The sequence below is a fragment of the Styela clava genome, chromosome 2 (genome assembly GCF_964204865.1).
Source record: "Styela clava chromosome 2, kaStyClav1.hap1.2, whole genome shotgun sequence".
In the NCBI taxonomy this organism is placed as follows: domain Eukaryota; kingdom Metazoa; phylum Chordata; class Ascidiacea; order Stolidobranchia; family Styelidae; genus Styela; species Styela clava.
The window spans coordinates 30,021,034-30,044,820 of NC_135251.1; the positions used below are offsets into that span (position 1 = coordinate 30,021,034).

Genomic DNA, 23,787 nt, shown 5'->3' on the forward strand with positions numbered 1-23,787 from the left:
GGCTATGCTATCACCCTTCACGAATAGAATGAAGCCATCATCAAAACATAAAATATATATTTTTAATAAACCAACTCATCTAATATGCAATTTTTGAACATGTTCACGAAAAATCAGTATTGACAAAACAGTGTCAATAGGCAGGACAACCAAGATCGTGAATAAAATCGAGAAAAGTGCCAATTTGGTGATATTTCCTATACCAGAGGAAGTCATCTCTTGAGCTATAAAGATTAAACTTACAGAACAACATACTATACCAGCAAACAATATAATTGATACAAAGTGAAAAAATAACTGGCAAGACCTAGTAGTAACTGGCAAGTGAGTATATAGATATTTGTGTTGTAGTTTCTTCTCCGATTCCTCACCATGACAACAGATATTATCATCAGCAACATTTGGATTCTCTTTTTTCACATCTAATAAATCATATTTTCCTGACGGGTAAGGCACAGTGCTTTGTGAATATGAAAAAGATGTTTTTATTGGTTCACTTCCAGATTCATCGTCTGAAGAAATACTAATACTAGATTTAAGCAAAAATGAAGAGTGAGAGTTAGTTTTATCGCTATCAACTGTTGACAAGCTTGGCTTTTTCATCAAATCTTTTGAATTTCTATCTCCTTTTCCATGTCTATATGTAGTGATGTCATTTTCAGAGCCATACACAGAATCTTCATCTTGACTTGTGACATTCACAATAATATAATCACCATCTGAATCATTTTCTTTCTTAGAACTTGAGATTGCACTAGTGGATGTTTTCTTATTTTCATTGGTTGAATTGTTATGAGAATCATTTGATTTACTTGTGCTGTTTTCGTAATGATCAGATGATGATATTTTTCTAGTCATCTCCAGAATCTCACAGGATTTTTTCGATATTTTCGACTCAGATTTATTGCTGCTAGAATTGTCATCATCTGATGAATTATTTGCTGAAGATAATGTGTGATGAGACAAGCTTGAAACTGAAGTTATATCACTAATAGTACTCTTTTCTTTTACAGTACCCGTGGAGAGTGTGTCATCATCCACACTGCTTGTGTCATTACTACTACCACCAGATGTAGATGTGGTGGCTAGCACTTCACTCTGTGTGGCATCATAGCTTGTATCAGATTTACTTTCATAAACAGTGGATTCCAATGAAGAAGAATCAGCATCATATGAATCTGTTGTCAGCTCAGATATTGTCTCTGAATCTATTGTGTCGGACGGAACTAGCACAGTCTCAGATAAATTTGAGTCATTCTCAATTTTAAAAAACAGTGGTTTAAACCCGAGCCGAGTACATTCAGTCGCTAAACCAAATTGTTTCATTTCTTCTGTATTTGTCAAACCTTCAATTTCATCTTGTGGTTCAGCATCCACACCAATAATTTTTATGAAGTTATCAAGACCACTAAAGTCAAGCACATCTTTATTAGGATCATCTTCAACTTTCAATACCTGCATATCAGCAATAGCACTCATTTGTTTTTGTACTTCATCAATGTTCGCAAGGGTGTTTGGTTGGACCTCTACACATGATATATTTTTATATGATGAGCTTCTTTTTTCACCGAGAGACAGTGCTGTGCAGGATGCAATTTGTTTAGCTTCAAAGGGCTCTAATGGACTTCTTCTAGGAATAGCTGACTCCGACCATCTTCTTGACAAAATTTTATCTGAATTCGTTTTTGAGTAATCATGAACCAAGAACTCAAATTTTGAAAGCATTGACATTGATGTAGAAGCATTAACTTTATTGCTTGGCAAAAGACCATAAAATGCTTTCAATGGTGTTTGCAACGCTGGAGCAAAAGAATGCTTAGATTGTTTCAAATCTAGTATGTCATGGATGAAGTACCTTCCAACGCCTTCACTAGAAAGAGGTATCTTTGTAATACGCCAACATACAAAAAATAAAGATCTTAAAAGCAATGGAATTGGAAGTAAAATAATTGTACCAATCACAGAAATTAGCACATCTCCTCCAATGAATTTACCAATGCTATGGGGTTCATTTGGGTCTTGCATGCTAACAAATAGCTGTAAGTAAAGAGATGAAAGACATCCACCTACCAATATGAGCATCAGACAAAGGAATCGTTCAAGACGACTGATAATTGATCCGGGCGGAGGTTTCAACAATGAGAATAAAAGGTTACATCGTAGAAACCTGAAATGGCGACTGTTTAACATGACATGAGTTTCTGATTCTTCAATTTTTTCTAAGACTAAATTTGCTGGCGTAAGCTGCTGCAGTTGTATAAAATTTTCATCATCATTCATTGATAATAGCTTCGTTACAGAGTATTTATGTTTACGATCGTCAAGCTGTTTCACATTTATATTTGTAAGCTTCACTGAATCCTCTGATTTTAATATATCTTTTCCATCAGTTGATTGTACAGCAGAAACAGGTCCGATCCAAGACAGCAAGCGAATTCTTTGTATTTCACCGAACTTTTCCTTCTTCATAGAGAAACAGACAATGTTTTTATAATTTTCTCTCATAAGTTGAGGACAGAAGTCTCTTCTTATCCATATTATTGGACCTTCTGCTTTGGTACCAATTACTTGCAAAAATATTTTACATTTAGCGTTCACAGTTTTTAATGTTTCGAAACTTATCTGATAAAAGGTGTAACCCTTGTTCTTCGAGGGGTTCGGAGGAGTGAATATCATAGTTCTTCTTGTGTAATTTCGGTCAAGCAAATATAAAATAGGGCTCATTAGACACAACAGTGCAACAAAAATGATCATTAAATGAAGACCAGATGTTATATCAACAGGATATATCCATTCCCACTCTACTTCAGAAGCAAAAAATCCAATTTCTCTGACGACAGGAACAAAACCATCGTTCAATGAGCGTAAAATAATATGCATCCATAATATTTCTTCTGATATTTCATTAAAAACAAAAGCATTGGCAATAGAACTATAGTTGAGATGAAATTTTGTGTCGACAGAACCAGATGTTCCTTCATCACCATACACCTGAAATCAGTTCATGTTATATGGGCTGCTAAAATTTAAAATCCAATAACAAAATTTTTTTGAGAAACCAATTAGGAAATAATGATTGTACTGGGCTCACTATTTTATAATTTGGACAAGCAGATTCATATCAGATAATGTGAAGTGCTATGGAGTAAAAATAAATTTTAAACATAAACATTCTTTCAATATTTTGGCATAAAAAAAGAAATACTCTTTTAGAGCAACATCAAACAAACTGAAATACTTTTATTTTAACTGCAATATTGCAGCGTATTTTACATGGAAAAATTTACATGGAAAGTTATATTCGCAATGAACATCTTTATTTTATAGCTACCTTGAATGGCCCAATTTCTTTTACTTCCTTATCTTCACTCGCAAATATAATTGAAAAATTTGAAACATCCGAAATGGAGTCATCGGCACACATTATCATCATCCCAAGGACCGCTCTGGGTCGACCAAGATATATATCTATGATCCATTCATTTTCCAAAGAAAAAGCATTTTTGGAACCAACCCAAAATGTTAAAGGATTTGCATCCCACATGAATCTAAAGACAAATCAAAAAATGTATGAAAATTCACTCAAAATCAGACTTTTAATAATAAACCTGAGCATAACATATGACAACTTAATGTAAGGTTATGATGAAAATTTGACTGGAATCACATATGAGGCCAGTTGTCACACAGTAATCAGTAGTTTATTTTATCACCATACGTGAAATACACAAAATGAATAGATAATGTAAAAAAGCAAAAACGGTAATTCGGGTGAAAGGAATCGCGAGAAACCAATACTGGTTATCGAGCGGCATCACCTGTGATAAAATCTAACAGTAATTGAAATACAATGAAGAAGTCAAACAATGATTGAGAAAATATAAGAAGCAATCGAGAAGACCTGAAAATCCATGAGACGCCCGATACACAGAAAAACAAAAAACCTCCAAGCACATATGTGCGAGTAACTAGGGGAACGACAGCAAGAATGCAGTGCGAAAACAGAATACCAATATCACAGTGTTAGTGCATTATGGAACTGATAGGTATTTGAACAGGATTTTAAATATATTCCAGGAGGGGAATTACTACGCCGATAGGATGGCCTATTCACAGTCAAAAATGTTTGCCAGTGTTCGAATAAGATTGCATAAAGACAACTGCAAGTGCTGGTGTAAGGTGCTTCGGTGACGAAATCGTCATAAATGCGATATAAATTAGAAGCGTTATAACATTCTACAGCTATATCTTTTAGTCTTGATGTGGTAATTTGTTGAAATAACTTACTTAATATCTCGATGGCTTCTAACTGTCAAATTTTTTAATTTCTCCTCAGTGAATATTGCAGAAAGCCCATCAGATATTGTCATCGTGTCGGGTTCAAACTTCAACCATTCTTTATCAAGACGTTCAGAAAGTTGTTTAACACCAGAACCCTCTTCATTGTCTTTTGATTTTCCTTCAAACGAGTAAAAATAGTAGTTATATCTTGTTATGCTTTATTAAATCTGGCTCGGCGGTTGGCTTATCATGCTGGGCATAGGCTTGCCATCGCCCATAGGCTTGCCATCACCCCTCGCTTACTCTACATGGGTTTACAGGTTTAAATCCTGTGGGGGATAATTATGTGTCCGAACTCTTCACCAATACTGGTTGGTTATGGCTTCTTCCACCATCAAGTCTAAGCATCTGGATGTCTAATCCCTGACATAGACTGGAAACTGGATGAGATTAGCCATAAGATAAAGCCGTCTCATTACCTTTCGCTCCCCTTGGATAAATGTGTAAATCCTGATCATACACCTAATATAAATTAAACAGATATACCTTCCTGAAATCTTTCCAGGAAAATAGAATTCTTAAGCAATTAATTTACAACCATATTCTCAATAAAGATCTGTTATGAAGTCAAAACATTATTTCCTCAATAAATGTCATATTTTTTAAATTTGTCAAGTAAAAATAGATAAATCATATACCATATATATTATTTAAATCTACTACTTAGAGTATACAAATAATGATATTTAATAAATATTCCAAGTGTTATACCTGCTGTTGTAGGCTGAGCATCATATAATGAAATACATTTGAAATCTGGTTCAGGAAACCATTGACCATCATTTTTACATACAATGTTGAATTCTTTTTGACCTGTGTTGATATTAGAATAAAAATAATGTTTAATTCAAGACATGATTATTCAAGGTAGCAGTAATTTTTGAATAAATTATTCCACTTTTTTGTCAAAAAATTTGAATCAATGGTCGCAATATTTATTAGAAATGAAAAAACAGATTACCAGTTATAATCCAATTATCATCTTTCAATCTGGCAATCCATTTCATCGGATGACAAACATAAGTAAACACATTATCAAACCATGGTTTATCTCCGAATATATTTGCTGAAGCAACTGCTGGTGGGGATGGACAAATTATCCTGAGATAAAGTATAAATTAATCTTAGTTTTCTTGAATATAATACATTGGTCCAATTTCTGTGATTTCAAAAATATTTTTACGTCGGATAGAATAGGATATACATTATTTAAATTATTCTGACATGCGATGCATTGAAAAATAAATGAAAAAAATAAAGGAAGAATTTCAACAATATAACATACAATTGAAACAGGTTCCGCAGCAAATGAAAACGTAATGTTACGGCCGAAACAGATGACAGAAAACACAAGAAATGATGCATGCAATATGCCCCTTTTCATGCTGTTTTTATTGTCATGGCCAGGCACGACTATAATCAATTATGATTGTGTTCAAATAAAACTACCCTAACGGCGGCATCAGGGATGTGCGCATAAATTGATATTCTTATGAACACCTTAAACGATATTCGAAAGTTATGGTATTCGACTATTTGATTTGAGCATCCCTGCAATGAAACACAAATATTCACATCCAAATAGTACATTTTCACTTTTTTTTCAGTTTCAATGCGATTTTTGTGAGTTGAGTTAAGTGTGTACTTTTATTCAGAACTATAGCATTGAATAGCCTCTTCTATTTAAACAAAAATCCATCCGTTACCAATTAAATCATTCACTAGTGTTTGCTACATTATTACAGGCAATGTCAAATACAAAATATATTATTTAGTTCAAAAAGTGTAGTCTCGAGTTTTTCTCGTAATTTTTAATTTTAATGACCTTTCCTGTCTGTTTCATTTGTATTAAATATTTAGATTTTTCCACATATGGTTAATACTGGACTGATGTCTAGAAATCTTTCATTTTCAAGAAATTTTTAATATTATTCTAGTTCATCCAAAATTAATTAGCTATCATGCACCATGCATCACTAACCAGATTGAAGCAAAAAGGTTACCTAATGCATGAAACAAATGCAAATGGTTCCCAGGAAGCCATTAACGAACAAACTTCTTCAACTTCATATGGATTTCCTTTATGTTGAGGACCAAGCCAAAATCCTTTATTGCAAGTATATTTCACGACTGAATTGAAACTTGTGCTGTTTCCTTCTTGAATTGCATTCTGAGATTTTGGTGGTGTTGGACAAACAATAATCACACATTTGTATGCCTTCTAAAATTGAAAAAATCATTTAAAATTGATAAATTACATTTTAGAAGTTGATCACAATATTCAAAAAACTTACATCTGTGAAGTTAGCAGACCATATTCCATCTCTACCACAAGTAGCTGTAGTAGAATGTTTGTTGCTACTAATCCAATATCCATATTTGCATTGCAGATAAGCTTTACCTCCTATGGAAAATAAAGTACAAATGGTGATCATTATAAAATTTACTTCAATGATGAAAACATTCTTTTTTACTCGTAATATCTTGACAGGAAATCATGGCTTTATTTTCTCCATACGAATGACTGTCATCTATTATTCACAACCGGTTAAATTGTTTGCAAATTCTTTATTAATATCAGCTCATATCTAATAGCTAAGCTAACCAATATAACCAATATATTGAACGTTTGTAGTAGTGTAATATAAATGGTCCAATGCTTAAAGTCAATCTCTAACAAAATCATTCTGCATTAATCTGATCTTCACCGCCAAACCACAAATAAAAAAATTTCGGACATTACCATCACATAATAAATATATTTTGCCAACACCAATAAGAGAGTGAAAGCAGCCGATTTCCAACCAATTTAAACCCTACCTGAGCATAATGAAAAAACACGCCCAGACATTAGTAAAATTAAGGTAACATCTTCTTGACATTATTTACTGACTACGCTTAAAAACAGTAATACACATATTCTGTAACTCCAGATAAAAAAGAATTAAAGAGTATCATCTCATCATTACTTCATTAGCATATAATTTTTATGCAATTGATTAATGCTGCTGACTTACCATAATTGAAATCCCCATAGACTGTAGCATTAGGAAGATGATCAGGAGGATCACAGGGAATAGGTGAACAAGACAACAAATCAACTGAAGGTTCAAATTTTCCATCCTCGACACAATTGATTTTTGACTTTATTGTTGCTTTATCAGCATCAACTAATTGATATCCATCATCACAGTATACTTCAATTTCATCTCCATATTCAATATTTTTAGACTTGAAAAAAACGAGATTAACAAAATTTGAGACAAAATTTTTTTTCTAGTTATCAGGACAACATGACATAATGCTTTTCTGGAACGGAAATTTGAAATAAAACAAATTTTCCATATTGATAAATATGAGACTTGCTTCCGCATATTCTGTTTTTGTTCACGTAAAGTGTTTGTATAATTTGAGAAAAATATGATTTACGACTCAAATTATTTATCAGTTGGGACTAAAAAAGACTAGCTTCCTTACCTTCCTCTATGTCTCTGCGCTCTTGGATTTGTATGCGTATAATGCAAGAATGGAGTAAAGGAATAAAGATGACTATATTATGTAATTCAATAGCTTTGGTGGATAAAAATAATTTACATACCGGTAGTTATCCTGGGAAAGTGGAAAACTGAGCCAGTTTTTTGTTTTCGGAAGCATGGACTTCATGGCGGAGGAAGCTGTCCACCAAAGGTTACGTGAACCACCCTACGCAATGAGGAGTCCAGCAATCTTCTTACACATAACCATCCTGCATGGGATTCCAATCTACGAACCCACGCAGAGTAATCAGAGATGCGGTGGCAAGCGTATTCCTAACACTTAGCATGATGGGATTTCCTTGTGTGATTCTATTTTATTCCGCTGTTTTATTCACATTCCTTAAACTAGAATAGTTATGAAACTGTATGCTATCTGGGATATTAATGAATCACTAAACAATAAAACAATGTCATGTCTGATATTGGATTTGTAAAATTAACATGATTAGTTAGCAGACTACTAAACTCAAATAAACTTTGTTGCTTTACATTTTTAAAATGAAGGTTTGCATATTGTGGAAGCTGGCATGTAGATTTCACACAATGATGATTTTGTACATTCGGATCCCACTTTCCGTCAGGACCACAGGTATATTTGTATTCTGTCATTCCTCTCTCAAACCAATACCCTGAGTGACATCTGTCGAGGAAATTTTAGTTGTTGTTTACTTGAAAAGATACAAAAGACAAATAATTCATTACAGATTTATCTGCGGTAATACCATATTTCTTAGTGGTTATCAATTATGAACATCATGAACTCTCTATACTACGTGCATTATATTTAAATATATAGAAATGGTTGTAAAATATGCAAAACCAATAGAATGAATACATATTATTATTTCCCGATCGAAATTAAAAAATTCTGGACGATAGGTCCCAAATATTACCAGTGAGCTAATTATTAATGAAGAACAAGCTATCTTGCCTATTATAAAATTTTGCAAACAAGAACAAGCGACTGCATAACACACAGTTCTAGTTTTGTAATTGAACTTTTATGAATACCTGTAAGATGCAGAATCATAGATATCGAGTCCTGTTTTTGAATAAAGATCTGCATGTGGCATCATATATTCATCGCATGTTGTATTAGTACAATTTAACGTCAAAGGATCTGGTATAAATACACCTTCAGGTCCACATCTAGACTGTAACAGAAATACATCTTCAGATAATGAATCATGTTTCATGGAAAAATCTCACTAAATCAACAAGATTTCGAAAAGTACTTTCGAATAGTTTTGATATGCACATTTTTTTTGAATGATTTTGGTTAGGACAAAAAGTAAACATATGGAATAATAAGTGAATATACAATAAATTTTGTAGTTAACACAGGTTCAAATAGGTTGCAGAGATAAATACCTCATGGTGTACATCTACTTTTTTGCTGTCATGATTTTGAGATATTATCATTTTAATAATTTACACATTGGAACTATAGATGTGATGGTGCAATGTTGGACTTGATTATATTGACCTTGTAGGCTTGAGTTCTTCACTTTGACACCCATGCCAACTTTAGGTGCATTGAATTGAATAGGCCAGTGGTTCTTAAACTTTTTCGAGCGCGACCCAAATCTGAGTTTTATGAATACTCGCGACCCAACCCAAACGCAAAATGTGTTTTTAATGTTCGCACAGTTTGACTCAAATACAAACAACTATTTATTAGAAACAGTCCATTGACTCAGTGAGATTGATGAAGCTGAAATTTCCTTTTCATTATATCTTCAATACACAGCTCTATTTTACATAACGCAATACGCAAGTTGTCACGGGTATCGAGGCGATTGCGAGCTTAGTTTTAATAACCGTCAGTGCCAAATATCCTCGCTCGCACAAGTGCCTTGTCGCGAATTGTAGCAGAAAAAGCGTCCGCTGTCCGTCGCAAACACGACATCCTAGCTGGCCTTTTTTACTCATCAAATGTGCACACACTGCTTCGTTCGCGGTAAATGGTGCCTCGAGATGAAGTCACATTTTTTCTAGATATTGAATAATCTAATGTCGAGAAGCGAGCTTTTTCATTGCGTCGTCTATTACAATTTACATTACCAAATAGACACCCATTTTTGGTTATTTTAATCCACTAAGACGACATTCCACGCGTTCAACACAATGACAAGCGACGTGCATGGTTACCGATACCATAAAAATAATACACGTGACTGGCATATCAGAATTGTGATGTAACAATGAGCTCAAGACAGTATTTCCGTGAATGAAATTTTATATTTCATTATTTTTAAATACCAGAGTTTAGAAGCTAAATTGAAACATTGGGAAAGCTGAAAATTCGTCCTTCTCCTCTTAGATTGCCCTTGCATTGACGACCTTGTCGCGACCCATTTTTAAACCTTCCGCGACCCATGTTTGGGTCGCGACCCATACTTTAAGAACCACTGGAATAGGCATTGCGGACTGGTAAAATTTTCAGTCCTTCTATAAATTGTTGCTTTTGATGTATTAGTGGCTGAGTGTTTGAAACTTTGTTCAACATGATGTTAAGTCATGTATAAAATATTCACATCACATATTCACATATAAACACACATAAGCAATAATGAAAACTGAAGGTTAATAAAAATAATACAGTATCTTGAAAAAAACATTTTTGTATAACAGCTTTCATTGAGTAAATTACAAATTGAAATATTATAAGGTTTTTACCTCAACTTGATGTTCTTTCAAATGAGCAACAAACATTTCTTCAGGACAATCATATCGAACCGTGGTGTTGAACCAATATTGTTTACTGGCAAGTTCTCCATGTATTGTTATATTTTCAACCTGTGATAGTAGAAAAAGTTATTCTCATAATTTATGAAACACTTGTTGAAAAAGGACAGTAATAGATTCAGAAGTTTTCTGGATGACTGAAAATTCATAGCATAATATATCTGTTGATATTGTTCCATCATTATTGTGTAAAGATCAAGGAAATCCAACAAATATAGGCAGTGTTTCCATCAGACCAAAACCAAAAACCTAGATATAAGACTAAGATAATCCTCTATCCATTTTCTCAAATTTGGTATGAGTTGAAGGTGTGTAGTCTTATAGAATCATGCTAGGCATATGAGCAGAATGCCTGCTAAGGTCATATTATGAACGTTTTGATCATCGTTAGGCATTTGGTCACTAATGTAATTTAGACAAATAGATTCAAATTTAAACATGAAATGTTATGTTACTCAATACGCACTTTTACAAGTAGAGGTACCCATTCACACCTGACCTTAACTTCATGATGCAGAATCTGATTGAACATTCTGACATTATAAAATACCTAAAATGACAAAAACTGCTGAAATAAAGCACCTTGGGTGGAGGATCACAAGTCACTGTTGTACATTTGATCAGATTTGCAGGATTTGGATTCCATTCTCTATCATCAGTGCAAGTTGTTGTTTTTTCATATATTTTATCAGGCATTCCCCAGAATCCTTCCATACATTGATATGTCAACTTTGAATTAACCTTTAAATCATATTCTGTTCCAGTGAACAATTCTGTAGCAAGGAGAAGATATAAAAATCATAAATGATTCTGATTGAGAACTAGGTCATTGCTTATAAAATACAGAATGAATATTAAGGAAAGATCAATAATTTCAAATACAGTGCAGGAGACTTCAAAACAAACCAATTACCACAGGACTGGAAGAAATTTTCATGAATCATTCAATTTGAATTCCTTTTCATTAGCTGTTTGGGCATCCGAGGACAATAAAATTAAGATAAGATATATTTAAATTCGGTCTATTTGTCAGCTGCTAACTTACAATAGCAGCACAAATAAAACTGAAAACAAAAACAATCAAAATTACCACAGTGTGAGTAAACACTTTGAGACAAGAACAACATGGCCTTAAAGTGGTGGTGCAGGGAAATTCAATATGCTTTTTTGAATCAGGAATTCCCATGTATACTATTTTGATGCAATGCTGTTCTGGTAGTTTTAGCTTATATGTTTTAAAGAGGGATCATAAGGAGGAAATTGAACAATACTTCCAATGTTAGGACCACATGTTAATAAGGGAAGTTAGAGAGTAATAGACATGAACCAACCAGTAATGACAGCAAAAGTGAAAAAGATTCATAAATGAAAAGATACAGTAGACAAATGCAACATTTATGTTTCTGAGACACTGGATACATAAAAGTATATTATACCAGAATAGGCCATACATATTTCTGAAGAATATAAAGAGACTAAGTGATTGCATAACTAAAGTTTGAAATTTGGATGATAAGTCAAATTTTTAATCCTACACTTTTACATCTAGAGATGAGAAGAGACACTTGAGATAATGGTCGGGTATGATGCATGAGCACAAAAGACTTGTGCTGTGAAATAATTGTCAAATCTCATGACAACAAATCTGAGGAGTGAATTGGTGCATTAGACTTTTGCAACCTTTTAAACGTAATTCTTTAAACTTGAGTGTGTTTTATGCTTTGCAAATGATTGGTACAATTAGTACGAAATGGAGAATTACATAATATTCTTAGGGCTTCATTTTGTAAAATATCTCCTTTTTTCGACAATTTGCTAGTAACTGATTATCCCCATGCAACCAAATCGTACTAAATATAAGACTGAAAGATGGCAAAATAAATCATACACAGAACTTGAGTAGGCAGGTGTTTGCACTTATTTAAAATTTCAACATCTTATGATAATTTTTATAGCAAATCAGCCACATGTTAATGACAGTTTAGATTTTGATCATTACATACGCTTATTATCATTACATACTTAGGTATGAATAATAGCCTATCCTCTCACAATGAATTTTCAATTGTGACTTCAGAAGCTGTAGATTAGGATTGCTTGTTTGAATAAGTAAATCAATTTGCTTTAGTGTTTAGCAACAATGTATTACTGGACAATTTTAAACTTTGATGAATGCAAAATGTATATTTACAAAAAGGTTTGTCAGCAGATCTGAAGTATTGAGAAGGTCATTTACATATAAAAGAAAATATAAAACTCCAAGAATTGAGCCCTGAAGGACATCACAGAACGTTCTGATAATTTTGTGTCATGTAATAGTGGTCGATTGGTCAAATAACTCACGCAGAGTTTAGAATATCTAAAAATATAGCAAATTCATCGCAGCGTTGTTTTGAATTGCCAATAGATAACATTTAATATTTGCTACGCGCTTGAGAAAAAAATTGGTATGTCATATAAAGTCTTTATAGACCCAACATTTTTAGGTCACTCATTGCAATGGAAACTGATCGTTGAAGGTTCAAGAAATGAGTTTTGAGCATAGATACACCATGAACAATTCTGATGTTGATTTGAGTAGGCGCCAATTTGCTACCAGTATCAGCAATTATTACACCATAAATGTCAGTCAGTTAATTTATCTTTAGGGGGCTTTTCTTATATTATTTTATTCACAATTTAATTTATTATTTCCATGTTGCACAATGATTTCCATTTTTTGCTAGTAAAGACTGGTAGTGTAGTTAATGAAAGTAAAATAAATTAAAAACTGCAAGAAATGCAAATAAAAAACTATAAATTATTTTTTTCAATAAAATATGGCACACTTTTTAAAAAAACTTGAACCTTAAACAAATTCTAACTGTGTTAAAAGTCAGGTCTTATTTGATATACCAAATTTCCAATTTAGAAAAATTTGGCAGTATCTTCACATACTGTAATACTTAAAAAAATATGATCAATAACAAATACGTTGAGAAACAGTTGAACAGCGGAATAGAATTACATTATATAAAAGTCAAAACAGACACCATTCACACTTCCACATTTTCGAGCTTAGGCTATTGAACTATGCCTTTGGTAATATCGTTTCAAAATTGGAATTACAAATCACAAAAATAAAGAATGTATTAGAGAAAAGTACATTATACTAACCAGAAGGAGCTAACTCTTTTTCATCTTCATCAAGAACTTTTACATGTGGAGGAATGTAGTGTGGGAGATCACATGAATATGGATGACATTTCATAATGGAATAAAACGGAGGAATCCAAACTCCTAAACCTTTATCTGAAAGAAAAATCTCAACCATGTGAAGGCAGATAAAATTTAAATATTATATGATCATAATGAATCCACATCTTTTGACAAAAATCCAAGTTATTACATTTATCTTTGTCAGTGACATCTTATTTAGCTGTATCTCAGATAAGTTATACTAGAAGTGTTCTACTTCAGTAGTTCCCAACCTTTCCACCCTGGCGGATCGATAAAATTAAATAAAATGTACTCACGGACGGGCAAAAAATTGAAATGACCGGAACAGAAAAGAATAACATATATGTGCGTAATATAATGCAATGTCGGTCACTCAATATGCTTCTAGACAAAATAAGAACGTTTCAAAATATTTCACACGAAGAAAATCTAGCAAATAACGTGCTGGCCAAAAAATTGGAATGGGTGAAACATAAAATAATACCATATATCTGCGTAATAAAATGCAGTGCTGGGCAGCCATTATGCGTAAGAAAGGCACTCACAAAACATCTCACATAAAAGACATGTACATGCCAAATCATGTACAAACCCAATTTACTCTAGTGAGAATTTTGCTGCTGTTTCGTTTTCAATACAGGATTGCAAATGAGGCCTCAAGGAAGTTTCTGCAACACGTAGCTCCGCAGCGGCATGCAGCCAATTTCTTTGCTTCAATTTAATTGAAGCTAGTGATGAAAATGTTTTTTTTGCATAACGCAGTAACTTGTTGAAAATACGAACAACAGTTCGATTGCTCGATTATATGGCAATGGTATTCGTTATCAAAAAAATATCCAAAATTGTGACAGTGTTTTTTTTTTATATCTGTTCAAAATCCTACTGTGTCTGCTCAAAATACTGGAAAAGATCTCTGCGACCCAGGCTTTTTTGCGCGTCTCTTGATCACCTGCAGGGTCACAACAAGTTTATATCTTACTGAAGTATTATACTGTCCTAGACTATTTTCTGGTTTAAACAAAGAAATATAACGTTTTATATGGATGGTCATATTAATCCAGAAAAGCATGCCGAACAGAAAGAGCACGCGTGTCGATTTTTAGGTTTCTGAATCTTGTGAGATTTGATGGAGCGCATTCGCGATAAATCGGAGCTGAAAAAGCAAAAATTGTGATTACTCGGTGCCAAGATGTCGCGAAAGAAGTCGCAATATGACGACAGAAGATAAATTGCGTAATAAACCAATGCAACTTCGTCTTCCGTGAAGCGATTGAGACGGCATAAGAACAACAAAATTTCTCGGCGGTTGGGAACCACTGTTCTATGTCATAATGTGGTTGACTATCTTAGGTGCTTCAAGCTAACAAAGTAATTTTTGATCAAATAAACCTAAAATAAGGTACCATCTAGAATCAAAACAAACACAGCATTGAAACCCAGACCAAAAGATGGCCTCTGGTCCACAATGACAGAAGATCAGAAAAGTCTATTTCTGAAAATTGTGACAGAAGGTTTCACAGCAGCGATGTATTGATTGATATTAATAGTACCTTCATCACATCCATAAATCCATATGTAACCCTGGGAACATTAGTGGCAAAAATCTCTATTAGTATACTATTATTATGTCCTACATTATAAAATAGCAGCCTACATTCAAGAGTAAGTGATTACATACCATTCTTAACACATTCCATTTTAACATTATTCATGTTATGTTTAATTTCATATCCATCATTACAAGTATATTTCCATGTAGATCCTAATTCTTTATCACCCGTACCTTGAGCATTATCCATTTTTGGTGGTTCAGCACATCTAAAGTAGAAAGTATTAAAATGTATTATCATGTTGCAAAAACTTTCCAGAATCTTAAATTTTTATTTTTGTTTATTATTCTATTCAAAATTTCATAGTTTCAAATAACAACATATATACACTTCTCTAATCTGGATAATGATCTGAATATCGGTATTCAAATCATAGACATCAATATTCGAATCCAAAATTCAAATTTCTCCGTAGATATAAATGTTACGAATGAAATATACAGATTTTCTGAATTGAGGGGACTAGTTGTTAGTGAGTTCGATACAAAAAAGAAACCATTCTTAACATTTTGAATATCACCACTGGTTATACCTAGGTTCTAATACGAGCATAATTTGAACCCTTTAGCTAAATTAGCATACAACATCGAGATGAAACACAAATGTATTCATTGCTCTATGATTAAGTTGACATGCTGAAGATTCAATAAAATTAAAAAAATTCACAGTCTTAATTAATTCATGAAGTTAAAACATGCTCCCAATAGCATAATAATTAGATTACTTGACTTCAGCACAAGATAATTTCATCTCAGGTTCCCATTTCCCAAACCATGTGCAAGTTTGTATGAATTGTAAGTGATCTTTTGATTTACATTGATGTTTGATTATGTCACCATACTCTTGTCTGATTGGTTCAGACAAAAACTCATTGTTATGCTTGAACGCTCTTTGAATTTCATCACTGCAGAAGCAAAACGAGAAATATATTTGTTTAGTGCTTGGCTCTTTGATTGGCAGATCATGCTAAGTGTTAGGACACGCTTTTCATCCCTGTGTAGTTTTGCAGGTTCTAATCCTATAGGAATAATTTTGTGCGATAGAATTGCTAGACTCCTCGCTGCCCTAGGGTGGTTCAAATTCTGTCCATGCTAATGTGTTTGTTATAACGGAGATGAAGAAATGTTTATTTTAATCGCAGCGACCGATGCAATTGCTTACTAGCCAATTAATTAGCTCAATTAGCTCCTATCATTTTATCATTCAACATTGTCGGGATTTAATACATAACTGGAAATTGAAGCAAACAAAATAAAATTTTGAAAGTAGAATCCCCAATTCACTCATCTGGTTAATAATAACTCAGACTACCAATATCAATAACGAGAAAATATTTGCCATTTACATTGTTGGTTCAAGTGGACATTTAACTTTTCTACATTGCGCTTCAGTAACATTATCAGCATTCAGTACCCATGTACCATTTTCAGAACAAGTATAATTAAATGATTTTACACCAGATGGTGTCTCATATCCTGTCAGACATCGATACAATGCAGTTGACTAGAAAAAATAAAACACAAACATTATTTGAATTGATTTTACCACAAAAACATTTATAAGGCATCTTATTTCTGCTGATGCAATATAAAAATTTAGCATTTTAATTAAACTTAAAATTTTTTACTTGAATGAGCGGGGGATAATTTGGGGTTTGTGAAACACTTTCACAAGGTATGCGGAAGTCATGCTGCTCATTAGTTGATAATTTTTGTAGTATTGCTATTCTTTGTACAAACTATGCTTACATTTGCAGATGTCCAAATTCATCTTGTGAGACTTGAAACTAGCAACACGTTGAGTTCTGTTGCAATTTGTGTTGTATTTTTTCTACACAAATTTAACATCTTATGCAAGTCTGCGTTAGTTTGAGACAGTTTGATTTTTATTTTCTGACTAAACGTACTACAGGAATTTTGTTAATACTGTATTATTGTTATGTCACGTTAATGTGAGTTTTTGCTCACCCCTGTCATCTCCTTATGTTCAAAACATCAATTTGTTGCTAGCAAAATCTCAAATATATGTTACCCTAAAAAACTATCCCCTATTTCAGATTTCAAAAAGGCAATGGCAAACAATTTAAAAAAAAACTATGTTGCAGGATAAAATATGGATACATACTTTATAAAAGTTTCCAGCAAAAAGAACAGAATGTGAGTTAGTAATTGGGGGTGGAATCTTGGTGCAAGTTGTTGGTTCGCACCTCACATGTCTGATATCAGTAGGATTGTCAGGAGATCCAAATGTCCAATAACCATCAGTATTACAGGAAGCTTGATGGAAAAATGAAAAAAAAAATCATTACTGCTATCTAAGATGATGCATGGCAATTGTTTATAAATGGGTAAGCATATATCAATAAGTCTATGAGTAATATTTGCAGGATTGAATTAAAGGAAATGCTGCATCAAGTTACTGCTATAATATCAATAATTGGTGATTTATATTCTAAACTGGAAATCTAACAATCAACATGGAACTTTATCGACTTTTGATAACAATCATGATATTTGTTAATAATGATTTTCCAATGCTACGAATCGAGTATTAATTCAAAACATATATTTTGAGTTACATTTAAAATAATTCAATCTATTTACCAGTAATTAATAACTTGATGTCAGTTTCTCACCATTTGCTGAATTTTGTTGTTGTCCATCGACGCTAAGAATATATCCACCATGACACAAATAACTTGCCGTTGCTCCATATTGTGTATCATTATATTTTACTTCGCCATAGGGAATTTGCAATGGCTCAGAGCAACCAACCATAACGCAAACATATTGTGAAGGATCAGGACGCCATAAGGCACTGTTTATGCAAGTAATTGTCAACTTTTTATATATTCCTGGGCTGTTGAAATTAAAGCCATCATTGCATTGGTAAGATGCCTAAAAATAATAGAAAATTAAAAGAAGACAATAAAACAATTTCACCACATGGGAGAACACAACCTTTCAATAGCTTAACATTCCAGGTAAGGCTCGTTTTTTTGAAATGCAATTGTTATTGTGTTTATATAAATGTATTATGTGATATTGTGTCTATATAATGTGATGTTTTTATTAAAAAAAAAAAAAAAAAAAAAAAAAAAAACATTCCAGGTAAGGCATGTAAATTGCTATCCAGTTAAAAGTTTCAGTGCAAGTCAGAAAATGTTGGAAGCGCAGCACCATTCTGTTGAGGAAAGTTCAGTGATCCATTTTCACATATTAAATAAACCCAGACTTCAGGCCTGCAAATTCTGGACAGTGTAGTATGTTAAATAACAGCAGTGTGTTTACAATAAGTCGGACAATGACTCATTCGATGTAGAATATAAAATTTTTAAATTATGCCACATCCAATCAAATACTAACTTTTCTACCTTACTATTGAAAGCCAAGTTATTATAGTTGAGTTCCGCATTCGATATTGCAGGGGGTGGAGTACAAACAATAGGTTTGCAAATCAACGTTTCTGTATCTGGTTTCCATTGTCCATCCAACATACATTTGATAGTAACTTCTGAAGTGCCGTTTGTTACTTCGTAACCAGCCTGGCATCTCACTATCAATTCACTTCCAATACTGTAAGAGTCTCCTAAATATTACATATTGAAATTTGAGGCAAATATGAATAAGCATGGTTTAAAGGTTATATGATAACACAACTTGTTGGGATCTTAAAATATCATTAACTTAAAAATATTCAAGCTGAAGATCATGAAAAAGCTTCAATTATATTCGACATGGGCAAACTACGGCCCGCGGGCTAAATCCGGCCCATTGAGTAATTCAATTTGGCCCGCCTGATGCTGACACAACCAAACTGAAACCAAATTTTGATGTTTTAGCTAAAAAACTCCCAAGGAATTTGTTGAGATTGCGATTAAATTCATTTCATGGCACGAGGCTTATTATTTTGTAACACTGCAAATATTGTTTATGAAATGTAACTTTTACGTCACCCTTACGTGGACGGCCAGTCTAGGTGGGCAACATTTTTGGCCCCTGGTTTAAAAACTGTGTCCACCCCTGATCTATATGATATGCTAAATTGTTTGTGGGGCATTTATCAATATGTAGGAAAAGAAGTATGAGATGTTAGTGGTATTTTATCAAGATCAATGTCCAAGTGCAGATATTCTCAAACTTTTCAAACTCACGACACATTCATTTTTTGTATTACAACAAACCATAGAACATTCGAAAAAACGGACTGAACATTAAATTGCGGCACAGAAACTTTTTCGAATATACATTTATTTATTGTGGTTCAAGAGCTCCCCCAAAATGACTCAATCCATTGATTAATTAAGCCTTTTTTTGAAAATCAAGGAAATCAGGAAAGTTTCTTTTATACAAAAACTACATTCAGTATGTGCAATGAATCAGTAGTATGCTTCAAATTTTTAAAAGAAAGTAAAGATACGTGTAGAACCAATATTTATTCTGTTATTATTATTTTTTATATACTTAACTGGACTTACCAATCAAGTCTGTTTTATCAACTTCTTTCGGTAAACCACAATAAATTGTTTCATTAGAGACACATTTAATTTGTGTGTAATCTGGTTTCCATTCTCCAAAATCTAAATCATGGTACAAAATAAAGTGATCAGCGTAAACTAATAGTGGCTGACTTACACATGCCATTTAATGAGTATGTATAAACATGTGTGAAGATTTTCAAAAGGAAAAAGATAATTCGAAATGGTAGTTTCAAACTATTAGTGACATAAAAGGATCAAGTCGAGTTAGCTTTTCCCAACCAGACAAAATACATTTTACTGAGGGAGGGAATCTGCAGGAAACTAAAGCTAGTTTAAAACCCAGGGTACAGACATCTATTTAAAAATGAACTATTGTTGTTATTTTCGAGTTTTTGTATGGTTTTGGCAAATTATCCAACTAAATTTGCTACAGACAGATCTTTATTATAGAATATATTGGGAGCCATCAGGCCCACACATTGACGGGGTACTCACCACTCCCCAAAACCAGTTGATAAAACTCTTCAAAAATTGAAATCTGTGAGCAATGAAGTCCGGCAGTAAGGAATTCAACGAATTGGTAGTTGAAACTTCAAGATAGTGCACCTCAGTTTAGATAAAACAAAAACTATACCAGAACAAGTTAAATTAACTGAATCCTGTTCAAGTGTGATTGCATACTCTTCTTCGCAGTACAAAGTCACATTGGAATCGCGAGGATAAGTCGTCTCATTTTGACTTTTATCGACAAATAAATGTTCGGGAAGTTTTATTGGCAGGTCACAATCAGCAGGCACAAAAGTTAATAATGCATCAAGTAAATTGTTGACTCGTACTGATGATGCGTTTGAACTAATATATCTGAATAAAACAATAACATCAATAATATAAATGAAAGAATTACAAATAAATATGTTGGCAATATTCAGGGTTTGCACGAGTTCATGTAAACCTGTTTTTAGAACGTTGTGATAATCAATGAACCATTTTCGTTTTATTAGATCAAACGTTGAACAAATGAGTATTGTGCACCGAATATGACGACTATATTGGTTTCGAAAGTTATGTATTAGATTTATGTTAAGTATGTCATGTTAATGTAGCTTCCATAGTGACGTCCATAATACATTTGACGAACCAGTACTAAGTTTGCCATGGTTTTCTGAAGTGAGGGAACCTGTTGTTAGTGAGTTCAATACAAATTTTGTATCCCATCACTGGATAAATAGATGATCGAAATAATCATAACAGATCAAGAAAAAGACCACGATAACCCGTTACTGAAGTTATGACTAATTTAAGCAACTGATTGCATTTGGCATGTAGCGCCAACATCAAATGCTAAAAATTTTAATAATATTGCAAAATAATTGCATTTTTGTATTGTTTTGAAATCGTAATTGTAATTTCGTAAAACATCCATGATAAGATATTCATTTTATATAAAAAAATATTCTTCACTAGAATTTGATTACAGATTTACAAATTGTTTACTTAAAAATAGAATCTCAAGTATAGTGCTACGTTGGGTTGAAATAAATATTTATTTAGGGTTTTTATTCAAGACAAAATGAAAATACAAAAATACCTTTTCTTTCTTGATAATGTTGAGTTTGGGTCAGAATAACTTGTATTGGGTTCAGTAAAATTTATGTTTTGATCAAAGTAGGTCATGTTAAGATCAATAAAATCTGCAACTGGAGATTGGTGGGTTACAGCAGGTTCTGGTTCATCAACTGTATCCTTTTCTTTAATCCATTTTCCACCGGATGAACAAATTAAAACTACAATCGTTTTCTTTGATAGTGCAGATCTATATCCGGGTAAAGCATGATAAATGATGCGATGTCCAACACCAAACCCAGTCACGTTTTTAACAGAATTATTTCTCATTCCTGGATCAGGACAAGCAAGAGGTACGCAACTTGGTGGATTATCATAAAGATCAACTGGAGTCCATCGACCTGTAAAACCATAAATAAGTTATCATATTGAAATACAACCCATCAATTTGAAATTGAAACTACCGTAAAAAATTAATTTTTTTAATAAAGACTTGAAGTTGGGAGAAGATATTTATAGATGCCGCATAAGCTCAAGAAGTGATGTGTCGATATATATATAAATTTTTAAAATATATTCAAGGTATTTATCACTTTTAAAGGCTACTTCAATAATAAAAATCAAATTTGAACAAGAATGTTCAGCACACAACACACATTGGTGAATGATCAGCTCATGCAATATGAAAAAAAGGATAATATCAGCAGCCTATCTTCCCAGTAAGCTAACAGAGCAAATTAAAATGGGCATCCTCACCTAAAAAAGTATGACAAATTCTTTCACTTCCAAATAAATAAGCAAATCTACATAATTAATTAATAAAACAAACCTGTGTTGGAACACTGAAATTGAGAAGATCTAGTACTGGTTACTGATAGAACAAATCCTTCTTTACATATTATAGAAATATAAGCTGATACAGGAAATTCACTTGGTTCTGACAAAGAATAAGATTTTCAATTACAAAAAGTTTAAATATGATACATTAATAAAGGAGAAAATGTTAAATGACAATTCAAGATGAAACCATTAAAGATAAATTGTGTAACTACATAAAGAAGTGGGTCCAATAATAGTTGTTCAATACAGCAAAACCTTTCTCCAATAGCAAGCAACAGACACACTCAATGAATACCAGATTCCAATTCTTTTTTATATAATGCCCAAACAAGTCCCAGTACAAGAGAGCCGGCACTAATATGTAAGTAGCTATTTTGAAGAAAATTTTCCCTTTATAGCACTACCTACCCAATTTATTACAACTCGGGTGAGACGGTGGGTATTAGATTCAAACCAGATATGTGTAACCTGTGATGTCAATACAGTAACATCTAACGCTTCAACTGCTAAGCTATGGCGCTTGGGATATGAATTAATACAAGACATATCGTATTAAATATGATAGAATATTAAATTTCAATATAATATTCACTACATATGCTTGACATCATGTCTATATCAAAGAAGACATTTTATAATACAACTTAATATGTACTGTATAGGTCGGGTAATGACATTTTTTGTACAAGGATAATAGGATAGAACAAACTAAAGATGAAAATGACAGTTCGAAAATTTTGCATAAATAAAAACTTTATTGCGAATAGAAGAGGCACCTGAAATGCATTCCCTCACTAATATATGGCATGTTCTAACCAAACATCTGAACATCAAGTTTAGGATTTACCTGGATTGATATCGGTTAGTAGAACTGCATCAGATATGATACCAGGATGTATACAATGTATTATTTCACATACAAATGAATCTGTATCAACTGTCCAACTTCCATCTTCAGAGCATTCAATCAATATTTCTTGTTCACCCCTGAAGTTAAAAAAATTTTCAAATAAAAAAGTTAAAAGTTCTTGGTGTTTTCATTTTCATTTAAATAAAACAACTGTTTTCATAAAAGCAAAATCTCAAATCAGATTATAAAATCAAATTAATATTGAAATACATTCACTGAAATTCGTCAAATTGGGACATGAACAGAAATATTCATTAAGTGATAATCAACTATTTTGAATATATACTGAAATAACATGTACAAGTTTGATTTTTAGCAGAATCATAATATAATGAATATCACATTTTCAATTCATATTTGGCATCTATAGGCATAAATAGCAAACAAATGCAGTTTACTTCAAGCTTAAATGAAATTGAAAACTTTGATTTGATTTACAACATTTGACCTTAAAACCTTGACTGACTTTAAAATAAAATAAGTGTACTATAGTTTTGGGTTACATTGCTCAGTATATACGAATCCTATGCATTGTATTTA

At 32.8% G+C, this 23,787-nt stretch overlaps 1 protein-coding gene across 2 annotated transcripts in view; it reads right to left on the minus strand.

The window, feature by feature from the left end:
* Window positions 1-40: 40 nt before the first annotated feature.
* Window positions 41-23,787, minus strand: part of LOC120335351 (uncharacterized) — a 62,637-nt gene continuing 38,890 nt past the window's right edge. For both annotated transcript variants that reach the window (XM_039402844.2, XM_078110128.1), the window contains exons 49-72: window positions 23,185-23,324; window positions 22,327-22,434; window positions 21,523-21,898; window positions 20,569-20,795; window positions 19,932-20,033; window positions 18,828-19,042; window positions 18,090-18,351; window positions 17,579-17,730; window positions 16,800-16,957; window positions 16,179-16,358; window positions 15,523-15,662; window positions 13,782-13,916; window positions 11,208-11,398; window positions 10,557-10,676; window positions 8,889-9,031; window positions 8,367-8,517; window positions 7,359-7,572; window positions 6,636-6,745; window positions 6,345-6,562; window positions 5,303-5,442; window positions 5,053-5,154; window positions 4,288-4,459; window positions 3,332-3,548; window positions 41-2,991 (exon numbers count right to left, since the gene is read on the minus strand). In XM_039402844.2, coding sequence (XP_039258778.2) covers window positions 76-2,991; window positions 3,332-3,548; window positions 4,288-4,459; window positions 5,053-5,154; window positions 5,303-5,442; window positions 6,345-6,562; window positions 6,636-6,745; window positions 7,359-7,572; window positions 8,367-8,517; window positions 8,889-9,031; window positions 10,557-10,676; window positions 11,208-11,398; window positions 13,782-13,916; window positions 15,523-15,662; window positions 16,179-16,358; window positions 16,800-16,957; window positions 17,579-17,730; window positions 18,090-18,351; window positions 18,828-19,042; window positions 19,932-20,033; window positions 20,569-20,795; window positions 21,523-21,898; window positions 22,327-22,434; window positions 23,185-23,324 — 6,889 coding nt within the window. In that variant the 3' untranslated portion in view covers window positions 41-75. The remainder of the gene's footprint in view (window positions 2,992-3,331; window positions 3,549-4,287; window positions 4,460-5,052; window positions 5,155-5,302; window positions 5,443-6,344; window positions 6,563-6,635; window positions 6,746-7,358; window positions 7,573-8,366; window positions 8,518-8,888; window positions 9,032-10,556; window positions 10,677-11,207; window positions 11,399-13,781; window positions 13,917-15,522; window positions 15,663-16,178; window positions 16,359-16,799; window positions 16,958-17,578; window positions 17,731-18,089; window positions 18,352-18,827; window positions 19,043-19,931; window positions 20,034-20,568; window positions 20,796-21,522; window positions 21,899-22,326; window positions 22,435-23,184; window positions 23,325-23,787) is intronic.